Source organism: Eptatretus burgeri, chromosome 17 (genome assembly GCF_056783735.1).
Source record: "Eptatretus burgeri isolate ZD-2024b chromosome 17, Ebu_testis_v1, whole genome shotgun sequence".
NCBI lineage: Eukaryota > Metazoa > Chordata > Myxini > Myxiniformes > Myxinidae > Eptatretus > Eptatretus burgeri.
The window spans coordinates 60,660,711-60,672,760 of NC_140977.1; the positions used below are offsets into that span (position 1 = coordinate 60,660,711).

Sequence of the window (12,050 nt, forward strand, 5' to 3'; positions counted from 1 at the left end):
TCAATTCAGGGTACAGTATTTTGTTCTCATTTTGTGTTATCGTTTCAAATTTACAACCAAGATAATATTAAAGCTCCCTAATTAATTGAGACGATTCAGAACTAAAGTTTGGGTTTGTGATCTAACGTTAAGGCATGTTTCGATTTTGATTGTGGAGTTTTCAACCAAAAAGTTATTGTTTTAAAATGACCCAATTGATTCATCAGTGTTTTCAGTCAATTATCTTTCTTCATTACCTCCACCACTGAAGGTGAAGGAAGTTATGTTTTCACCCCTTTCTGTTTGGCTGTCCGTTTGTCTGTGTACAGGATATCTCAAAAAGTTGTGGATGGATCTCGATGAAATTTTGTGGACAGGTTGGGTGTGTGACGAGGAAGGACTGCTTAGATTTTTATGAAGATCCAGATCCGGATCCGACGAATCGAATTTTCAAAGTGATTCTTCGCCATTGAGAGATAGGGCCAAAAACGGTACATAGCACGATATCTCAAAAAGTTGTGGGCGGTTCGGACAAAACTTGGTGGACATGTTGAGTGTGTGACAAGGACGAATGCATTCGATTTTGGTGAAAATCCGGATCTGGATATGAGAATTATTTGTTTTATTTCTTTATCATTGAGAGATGGGACCAAAAATGATATATTACTGTATAGCGTGATATGTCAAAAATGTATTGGGCCCGATATGTTCTCGTGGGTCACGCATGACGTGGCAGAGTTATGCGCTCTACCGAGTGCCCTTCTCGTTCTTCCTGTGTGTGAGTGTTTGCAAGTGTGTTATAATGTTTATATGGTCCTTTTTACAAACAACGCAATAAGTTGTATTCACCATATTTATAGGATTAAAAAAAAGACGTTTTTTCTTTTTAAAGATACTTTTTGCTTAAAATAAAATTCTCAACTTTTTAGTTTAATTTTTATAATTTATTTTATCTCTTTCACTCTCTCTTAATAAATGAGACGTTACACATCTGAAGATTTTGATGGTATCTCCATTAGTCGAGAAGACAGCTGTGATACTACTCAAAGCTTGCGTACAAATGACAGTTATGAATGTAGATTTATAGATGATTATAGTGAATACCCTGATGAACATGATGATTTTGAAGAATATCATGATAGTGATGAAGAGGGTGAGGGAAATGTATAAAGAAGCTCATGGTTGTTTTAAGTGTGTTTATCATACTTGTATTAGTTATTGTGTTTGTTGTGTCAAAAGATGGTTTTTATTTATTTATTGTGCAAACAATTACATGTATAAATACTCAATGTTAATGGTAAACTCAAATTATATCCCTGATATAGACCTTCTTGAATTTCCTGACACTCCATATGATAATCTTATAACTTGCCCAACATGTGACAGAGTACGATTGAACATTGTATATATTTTGAGCGAGTGCCGTCTCTCGGATGGACGTTAAACTGGGTAGCACATCTGCTGGAATTCCCCCACCCCTCTTTCTCCCCTCCCACCCCTCTCCCTCTCCCCTCCCACCTCTCAGTCTCCTCTCCCTCATCTGTCCCTTCTCTCTCCCACCCATCTCTCCTCTCTCCTTACCTTCCTCGCCTTCACACCCCTCTTTCCCCCTCTTCACTGTCCCCTCCCTCTTCTGTCTCTCTCTCCCCCACCCTCCCCCCCTCAAAATATTTACATCAGCGAAGCAACGAGTTTTAGCTAGTTTGTGAAAACAGCAAACAAGGTTTCATTCTTATTTGTGTGGTTTATTCCAATACCACTTGTTGCATCAAACATTTGTATTAAAGGTCCAGGAAAACTCCTGGAAAGTTCCTGGAAATTTGGTCTTCCATGGCTGTGTGAACCCTGATTGGTGAATATATTCCGAATCTTAAAACAGAAGAGATGTTGAATGGAAGAAGTAACTTGAAGATGTAATCTCAACGTAATATACCTTAAAAGGTGGTGTTCGCATCTGAGATTAAACCAAACTTCCTCCACATGGAATTTGGGCGTTCTTGAAGGAAAGCCACGATACTTATGGCTGATTTTAATGAAAACAGATGGAGATACGTTGACTGACGAGGATAATGCCATGGTGAAACAACTTCAAGTTTCTCTTGATGGAACAATTTACCCACGAGACAGATTGGAACCCATTTTGAATATGGTTGCTTTCAAAGCCTGCATTCAATCGACACGATTGATTGGAGTGCTCAAAAGGAAACGATAAAGTCTAACAGAGTGGATACCTCTCTGTATGTTGACAGAGGAGAGAGTGAAGAAGTTGATGCGTATTGTTTGCTTTTGGGAGAAATGGAATTGTAGATTAATAGAGACTAGCATAACCCGCGCTTTGCGCGACATGTTGGGGTGGGTGTGTTTGAGAAAGGAACTGATGCAGAGTATCAGTAGTAATTTTACTTTAATGCAGTAAGTGGAATACGATTTCACTGTTTCAGAACCATTTTTTTTTGTACCATGCACCTCATATGGTCTTTGAGATAATGTAAGCCGAATATCACGTTACTCGAGCGCAGAACAAAGTCGAAGATAGCACGACATGAAACCACAAACTCGGAAATAATATATCAGATAATGGTGTGATGATTAATCTTACATGGACACTTGATATGGAAACAGCATTTAAACCCTCCAGGTGCCTTGTTGTTGATACTTTAAATTTTTTTTATTTATTTATAGATAAATAAGATGATAAGTGAAGCGCCAACTGGGGTATATGTTAATGAAATGAATCCTAATAAACTAAAATGATCATTCAAAGTCAAAAGCCTTGCGTGATTAACTTCAAAGAAAAGGTGGTGAAAGAATTGATGTTTTATTCATGAGAGAACAAGTGAAAACCATAAATGACACTGAATGGTGTAAAATAAAATGTCAAAACTGATGTTGAACAAACATTCAGTCAGGGAGACGAGTGGAGGGTTTATTTTATCCCTCCCTCTTTTATTGGCAGGTCTTGGTGCGGTGGAAGCTTTGACGGGCAGTATTTCAGCAGTGGTAAAAACTGCTAATGAAAGGCGAGCTCAACTCCAGGCACTATATATATATATATATATATATATATATATATATATATATATATATATATATATATATATATATATATATATATATATATATATATATATATATAATATATTGTTGTGGGCCGGGGGTCCGGCGGAGAGTCTGGCAAAAGCTACGTCGATTCCCACCAGACTCCCCGGAATTGTAGGCCGTCGCTCACGGATAATTCTGTGACGGGTCAGGTCGCTTAACCGACCGTGGATGCCAATACCTCAACCGCGTGGCGTAGGGTCCTCCTGTGTAGAATTAAGTTACCTAATTAACCACGCGGTTTCGACTACCGGGGAACCACGCCCTTGGTACGCCTTGCCCGAACCAGATAACTCTACCAACTACCGACTACCTTTCCGGATTGGATGCAGCCGAGCGGCACTGCCAAGAACGTACCGGCGAGAAGGAACGGATTATCGGGAATAAAGACCCAGCTAAACTTAGATCCGAACCATGCTGGACCAATGGAGGAAAAGACAAAGACAAGCTGGGAACATTTCAACAATTATTTATTTACAATAAGCAGGGAAAAGCATGTGGCACAGGAAAAAGGTTTATTGGGTGTGTTACGCAGGGGAAGATGAGAGAGGTGTGGTGCGACAATTTACAAGCAACTTACAAAAGCGGACACAGTGCAGACTTTACGCGAGATTAATAAAAGCAGCAATTACAACAATAAAAATCTTAGAGGCTTATCTAACGGACAGGCGCCAACACACTGACACACATTCGGACAAAATAAACCCAATGAAAAGAAAAGTCTTCTGCAGCCAGGGTGGGAGGGAGTTGAGGTCACAGTTTAGGGTACCTGAGCGTTCTGGGGAAAGGAATGCTCCGTGGTGCGGTACCCGACAAAGGTTGTGTAGTTTGGTCTGCAGCCGCACGTGTGGAGATTGTGTCTGTGAAGGAGCTCAGAGGCGAGAGATGAGCGGAGTCCAAGGTGGGGAGCAGCAGTAGCAGGACCAGACACAGGCTTGGTCGAGGTCCTTCGCATCCACCAACTCCGACTTCTCCCTTTCAAAAACCAACCGCGACCTTTCAAATCCAACGACAACCTTCCCTCGCATCCCACTCAACTTTGAGGATTGTCCCGTACTTTTTAGATCATAGAGTTCGGGATGTAGCCATGGCGAAGCCGACGTCGTTGTCTGTCCCGATTGGGCCAGGCCTTCATGTTGTCCGCCTTTCTGGGCGGGGTTTCGGCCAGACACTGGTAAGGACCGCCAACACCGCCGTGTCTGGGCTTGGGAAGGTGAATGGTGGCACAGCTACTATAACGAACCTCGGGATTCTGCCTCAGAAAACGAGTCTGTAGACAGCGGATAGACGGTGGAAGCGCTTATCCAGCCCAAAGTGCCCATCAGGATTTGGGCTCAGGAGACGAGACGAGGGTAGCAAGCGAGATGAAGGTACCTTGGATCAAATAAAAGGGGAAATAAAATAAAAGGGGAAAAATTGATTGATTTATCCTAACTATAGCCCATCGCAACACACTCCCTCGTCTTCCCACGAGACAAAAGGTAGGGACCTAACTACACATATATTAATGAAATAACTCACTTGGGACAACTGTATGTTGTGGGCATACGGTTCCGAGAACCGTAACTATATATATATATATATATATATATATATATATATATATATATATATATATAATGAAAACACAGAGTGGGATTCTTCTTCATAAGTAAGGAAATACAAACCGATTTACCAACAGGAAGATGGGGAGGTATTTCCTGTCATCATATCGGTCTCTCATCTATTTCTGAAACATAATTTATTTCTCCCAAAATATACACAGCACGCGTACATACATGCACACTTGTACAAACAGGAATGGTGTGAGACAGACGACGCCTCTGGATAACTCCAAAGAGGTCGCCACGTCTTCCAAGAGCACAAACACTGTCTGTCCGTGCCGCTCATCTCAGCCGGCTTCCCCAGCCCAACATTGCATTCCCATTAACAGTGAAATGATTGTCTAGGATAGAGTATCGTACTGGCATCTCCGTGACGGATGCTCATTGCCCCAGTGAACCAACGTTACGGGGGCGACACCTCAGCACCACCCCGACACACACACCACCACAACCCGCGTGAACAAAGAAGGAAATGCATTGTGACCGGATATAGTACTTGGGGCCGAAAAAGAAAAGGCATTGCTAATTGAGGTGTCAGTACCTATCGATTTTGGCCTAAGCAATGCAGAAATCAAGAAAATGACCAAATACCAACATTTCAAAAATGATGTGAAAAGATCCTGGAAGCTGAAGAATGCCGAAATTGTTCCAGTGATAATATAATTGGAGTAATGTGAATGATAAAAAAAAGAACCCCACAGAAGACCTTCAAAAATATTCCTGGTAATATTACTACAAACAAACTGAAGTTGGAAGCTGTCCAGGGTTCAGTGACGATCCTCAAAAGAGCCCTCGGAACAAAACTTTGAGAACAAGAAAACTTCACAAATTGGTCCATGAATCATGATCGCAAACTGAAACGGAAGTGGATACTTCGAGACCTGGGAGGACTCTATTCCACCTTCTGAAACTCGCATATGGAGATAACAACCAGCGTCACACACACACACACACACACACACACACACACACACACACACACACACACACACACACACACACACACACACACACACACACACTTAAATGTATTGTGTTATCATATCTGATACAATTTTCCAATCCAATGGAATGGATTATAATTTAAACTGCAAACTATAACATTTTCATGGAACCTCTTCTAATTGTGGTTTGAATAGCATCCCAACTACTCATATCAGTTGTTGTTTGTCTTCCCTGAACACAGAACGATATACGAGAGACTCGCAAGTGCGTTCACAGAAGAACAAGCAAAGTTGTACCAGCAACGTGTTGAAGAAATTGCACCCAATCTTCGGTACTGCGCTTACAACATTGGTAAGAATAAGTGTGGCCGACTCACAAAACGCATTCTGTGCTTCCAATATTGGTAAGAACAAGTGTGGCCGAGTTGCCAAACTTGGTACTGCACTTACAACATCTGTTAGAACAAACGTGGCCTCGTCACCAAACTCGGGACTGTTTTAACAACATTAGTTAGAACAAACATGGCCTAGTCACCAAACTCGGGACTGTTTTAACAACATTGGTTAGAACAAACATGACCTAGTCACCAAACTCGGGACTGTTTTAACAACATTGGTTAGAACAAACATGGCCTAGTCACCAAACTCGGGACTGTTTTAACAACATTAGTTAGAACAAACGTGGCCTAGTCACCAAACTCGGGACTGTTTTAACAACATTAGTTAGAACAAACGTGGCCTCGTCACCAAACTCGGGACTTTTAACAACATTGGTTAGAACAAACATGGCCTAGTCACCAAACTCGGGACTGTTTTAACAACATTGGTTAGAACAAACGTGGCCTCGTCACCAAACTCGGGACTGTGCTAACAACATCAGTAAGAACAAGAACGGCACTCGGTAAAGCGCATACCTCCGCTCGGCTCAACAGTTTACGTTTTGTATCCCACGGATAAGTCGGATCTGGATCCCGAGCTCCAAAATCTAATCGGCTTGTTCTTGTCATCCAGCCAACTCGTTCACCAAGTTTTGTCTGAATCCGTGCAACTTTTTTGAGATATGCTTGATATCGTTTTTGGTTGATCACTCAACGGTGGAGATTTCTCGTGTCCGGGTCCGTATTCGAACAAACGTGGTCTCATCGCAAAATTCGGACCTGCGCTTACAATGTCGGTCAGAATAAATGTGGCCGAGTCACGAGACGAGCTTCATTTTGTGAATTGCTCTGTAACTGGAAAGTATAAACAAAATGGGCATATTCACAGGAAGTGGAGACTTCCCCCATGAGTAAACGATGCCACACAGAGAATTTGGTCAATGGTAAGACTCTTCTTCAACTGAGGTGTAGCATCGTTGGTTGAGGGTGTGGCTATGCTGCCGATGCAGTGCCCCTTGCAGGTTAAAGCAGGAATTTGTAAATTGTTCACGGTGCCGGCGATAACTCGTCTTCTCTTCGTGAAGGGCACCACGGGACCTTTAACGTCCACAAACTAATGCCAGCTGATGGAAAGTCCAGCTTCAGGTGCATCCCGAGGCACGGCACACAAATTAATGAATCGCCCTGTGTGTGAAACACTGGGGTGACTGTTTATAATTGGGTCGGGATTCATACCTCGGCAAGACAGCTTAGATATGAGTGTTTGTACCTCTCGGCCATCCTGCCACCTTGCCTGATTATAACTGTGTCTGATTATAACGCCTATCATGAGAGTCATTTTATAATGCCTCGAATGGATATTGCTTGTTTGAGTGTTACATTTTCTGTTCATTTGTCTCATTGTTGGCAATGATTTACATTGTTATCGATGGCAGCGCTTCCATCGTGCCGCCGGTGCAGTTCGTCAAGCGATTTAATCCGGCATGAGCCGTTCATCGTGCTGTCAGAGTGCGGCGCCCATCGGAATCTGTTTGTTTTGGCCTGCAGGAGACCAGTCGGCCATCGGTGATTTACGCCAAATGAGGCTCGACTCGGGAGGAAAAGGTGGCCTTCTCGCTGAGAAACTCGATGTAAGACTTCCACTCTCCTGGTAGAAAAATTCCACGCATGTCAGGGTCGTTTTTCATTTGATGATGGTTTTAATTTCTGGTTAAAGCCTTGAGATGGATAAATGTCGGTTTGGTTTCACCTTTGTTCCCACTCTTAATGTCTCTTGTTATCACTCAAATTTTCCACTCTTCTCACAATCCTAAATACTGAATAATCAAAACTTTCTCCATGGTTTAGGAGTAATAAGTTATCACTGAATCGAAAGAAGACATATTTAATTCATGTCACGAGTTCGAGACGGCTAAGTAATATGCAATATCCCGATTTATAAAATCGATGGAAAGTTTCTTGGGATCACTACAAATGAATACGTCACCTGGAATGAACACTCAACTTGTACCTGCTTCATTTTCATACCGTGTCGGCATAGTCTGGACATTGAAATATTATTTGTCTCCATGTTTTATTCACATTGTTGTTACTTGCAGAGTACCCGCCCTACGGGCGATCTTGTTCCAAGCATGTAACACGTTCTTCTGATGAATACTTTATCTGGGCGGTGTATAGGCAATTGAGAGCTCTGTCGAGGCCGAAAAATCATCATAACCCGGGTTACGTCCATGAACTAAAAACATACCTACTGCTTATAATTCGAAACGCCTCATAGAAGTGGAAAACGTGGGGACAGGAATCCTGTAGTGTAAATGGAGACTTGTAATACCAGGGAAAACCTGGAGGTGGCGCTGCACGGTACACATTCACATAGAGAATTTGCGCCTCCCCCTCCCCCCCCCCCCAAGACCATCGGCAAAGATTAAAAAAAAAAACACCCCTATCCATTACTTGGAGTCACGCTGATTCTATGGAGCAAATCAGGATGTAATCGGCCCAGAAATGTAGGAGGAGTAGCGAGACAAACAAATAAACACACAAACACCGGTCTGTCAATTATAGTAAGGACTAGTGAATACCACTCGTCGCTTCGCTGATGGAAATATTAAAGGGTGGGAGAAAAAGAGAAGGGGAGGGGTGAGAGTGAGGAGGTGGAGGGGGGAGGGAGAGTGAGGAGGTGGGAGGGGGAGGGAGGTTGAGGAGGTGGGTGAGGAGGTTGAGGAGGTGAGGGGAGGGAGGGTGAGGAGGGGTTTGGAGGAGGGGAGAGTGAGGAGGGTTGGGGGAAGGGAGGGAGAGTGAGTTGGGATGGGTGGAAGGGAGGGAGAGTGAGGAAGGTTGGGGGAAGGGAGGGAGGGTGAGGAGGGTTGGGGGAAGGGAGGGAGAGTGAGTTGGGGTTGGGGGAAGGGAGGGAGAGTGAGTTGGGGTTGGGGGAAGGGAGGGAGGGTGAGGAGGGTTGGGGGAAGGGAGGGAGGGTGAGGAGGGTTGGGGGAAGGGAGGGAGGGTGAGGAGGGTTGGGGGAAGGGAGGGAGGGTGAGGAGGGTTGGGGGAAGGGAGGGAGGGTGAGGAGGGATGGGGGAAGGGGTGGGAGAGTGAGGAGGGGTGGTGGGAAGGGAGGGAAGGAGAGTGAGGAGGGGTGGGAGAGAGTGAGGAGGGGTGGGAGAGAGTGAGGAGGGTTCGGAGAAGGGAGGGAGGGTGAGGAGGTTGGGGGAAGGGAGGGTGAGGAGGGTTGGGGGAAGGGAGGGAGGGTGAGGAGGATTGGGAGGAAGGGAGGGTGAGGAGGGTTGGGAGGGAGGGAGAAGAGGGGTGGGGGAAGGGAGAAAGAGGAGGGGTGGGAGAGAGGGGTGGTGGGAAGGGAGGGAGAGTGAGGAGGGGTGGTGGGAAGGGAGGGAGAGTGAGGAGGGGTGGTGGAAAGGGAGGGAAGGAGAGTGAGGATGGGTGGGGGTAAGGGAGGGAGAGGAGGGGTGGGAGAGAGTGAGGTGGGGTGGGGGGGGGGACGAAGGGAGGGAGAGGAGGGGTGGGAGATAGAGTGAGGAGGGTTGGGGGAAGGGAAAGCAGTGTGAGGTGAGAGGAAGGTAAGGTAGAAGTGCAGTGGAGCATTAATTACGATTCTTACCATCTCATCAAAATGCTTCTGCAGAGAATAACAGTGAGGATGGAAACAAAATAAGGTCTGAAATCCATTTTCTACCGGTCATACGATAAATACCACCCGGATTTATCCAGAGACCACCGCCCAGACATGTGGAGACAGACAGAAAAATGTAGGTATGTGGAGGTGGAGGTGGAGGTGGAGGTGTGTGAGGGTGCTGCACTGTATTATGAGGGGCAGTGTGACCACTCCTTGGCTTTTTTCACAAGATCTTGGCTATTCGTTGTTCACCTTGGCGTCTTGGTTTTCTATAGGTTTTCTATTATCATCGCTTTTCCGAAACCTTGTGAATTCTTGGCTTTTTTCATTGGCTCACCTTGGCATTTATGAAAATGAGGAGTGGTCACACGGTTGAGGGGGGGGGGGGCAGAGAGAGACGGAGACAGATGGGGGAGGGGAGTTAACAGAGAGAAAATGGTATGGTTTATTAACAACACGCACGCATGTGTTCATTTCCTACAGAAAGTCTGCACCCCCTTTCAAAATGTTCATCTTTTGTTTCCTTGTAGCCTGTAATTAAATTGGATTAAATCAGATATTTTTACACCTTTATTTCCACATCGTAACCCACAACGTCCAAGTGAAAAACCCATGTCCCCCATACCAGATTCCTCTGAACCCGGGTCCCCCAACATCTCCTGTTTCTCCCATGGCCATTTGGGTTTCTTTGATCTCTCTGCACTTTTTCCCTCTGATCTGAACAATCTTTTTCGAAGATTTGCAATGATTGTATGCCCTAAATCTCAAAGAAGAGGTGAGGACCATCTGCCGGGACATGTTTCAGGCATTCGACACACTGTGATCCTGCTTTGTTTACCAAGCTCTCTACCTGTGGCATTTAAAGCTGCTTTAATACCTGGATTCCTGACTTCCTCTACTCATGCATTCAGTGTTCTCCTCTCCCAGTGGAGGCTGGAGTGCTGCAAGGCCACACTGCATTTTGCAGTACAGCGTCCCACTGACAGGCAGACAGCAACTGTGTCACTCTCTGCTGATGTGGAATTGATTTGATGCAGGTCTGACAAATTGAACATCTTCAGTCTTGGAAAATCTCAATCTCACTCTGTCATTCCGCAAGGATCATCAAACATCCCAACTATCTTACCATGCTCAGCCACTGGAAAAGGTTATCTTTTGAACCTCTAGGCCTCACCATCAGCTAAATGTGGAACCACCATGCAGAGGCTGGCCTACCAGTCTTATCAGTCTTATCTCCAGGGCTTCAAGCAGATGGTGCACCTTACCCACAATATTTTTTCCCTTCATGAATCCTTCCTAACCCAGCCTTCTCCCTTACAAGTTTGTGTTTCTTTTTATTCCCCCTCTCCTCTTTTCCTGTTCGTGCGGCAGTGCGGCATGCAGTGAACAATCAATCCATATTCCCACTCGCTCACTCTCTGTAGGTGTGCAAAGAAACAAAAATTATTTCCTATTCTGCGCAGTTGGACTTGGCAAGTCCCGGTTCAATTAACAGGATGACAGTGCTGATTTCAATGACGAGCCACAAAGTATTTGTCTCAGTAGTTTTGCCTTGCATCACTTGGTTCACTTGGTTCACTTGGTTCACTTGGTTCACTTGGTTCACCTCTCATGAATTGAAGGGTATGTGGTTGAAGGTTTTGTTTTTGTTTTTGTTTTTTAATGGTTACGTGCTTGCCAGTTTCCTTGTTTACAATTCACTGATTTCTTACTGTTCGAGAGGGTTTTTGTGTTTGGTCGATGCCCAGTTGAGAGCCAAGTCGACCATGGTTTTTTTTATTTGTTTTCTATAAATTGAATGTGCTTTTGGTGTCCATACGGTTTTTATTGTTGATTAATTCATATGTGTTTTGCGTTTCCTGCTTTAGAGCCTGATAGTACAGACGAGAGCGAAGCAGGCACAGACGATGAGCGAAGTGATGTGGAGAGGACGCACGGTTCCCGTCAGGTCGGACAAAGTTCGTGTGTTCTTACTCAGTCTCGAGGAGAATGAGGCCGCCCTCGCACAGGCAAGTACTTTCTTGTGATGGCGTCGTTAAAACTTCCGTAAGCCTTAGTTGTGCTCCAATTCAAGAAGTGTCCATTTGTGGTTCATTTGTGTGTTGGACTTGTCTGCACTCTTGAACAGCCAGACAGGATTTGTCGATACCTGGTGGTTGTGCTCGGACTGGGCCCTGGAAAGTTTTAGGGGGGAAAACTTTTTTCATAATTCCAGGGGTTCTGAGTGGGGGAGGAGGAGAGGACCCCAGTGCCTCTATATACATAACTCTGGCATCGCAGCACTCCCGGTCGGAGGGGGTAGTACAAGCCAAACAAAACGTATGCCAATTCCATGGGAATATACCCCTCCGTCAGGATGGGGTCTTCATTCGTATCTGTAAAACAGAGATGAACATGCTGTTTTACATCTGCAGCA

General features: G+C 44.7%; 1 protein-coding gene across 2 annotated transcripts in view; it reads left to right on the forward strand.

Moving 5' to 3' along the window:
- The window catches only part of SRP68 (signal recognition particle 68), a 52,564-nt gene that overhangs the window by 17,690 nt on the left and 22,824 nt on the right, over positions 1 to 12,050 (forward strand). For both annotated transcript variants that reach the window (XM_085862587.1, XM_085862588.1), the window contains exons 6-8: positions 5,869 to 5,978; positions 7,552 to 7,634; positions 11,503 to 11,643. In XM_085862587.1, the coding sequence (XP_085718713.1) occupies positions 5,869 to 5,978; positions 7,552 to 7,634; positions 11,503 to 11,643 (334 nt within the window). The remainder of the gene's footprint in view (positions 1 to 5,868; positions 5,979 to 7,551; positions 7,635 to 11,502; positions 11,644 to 12,050) is intronic.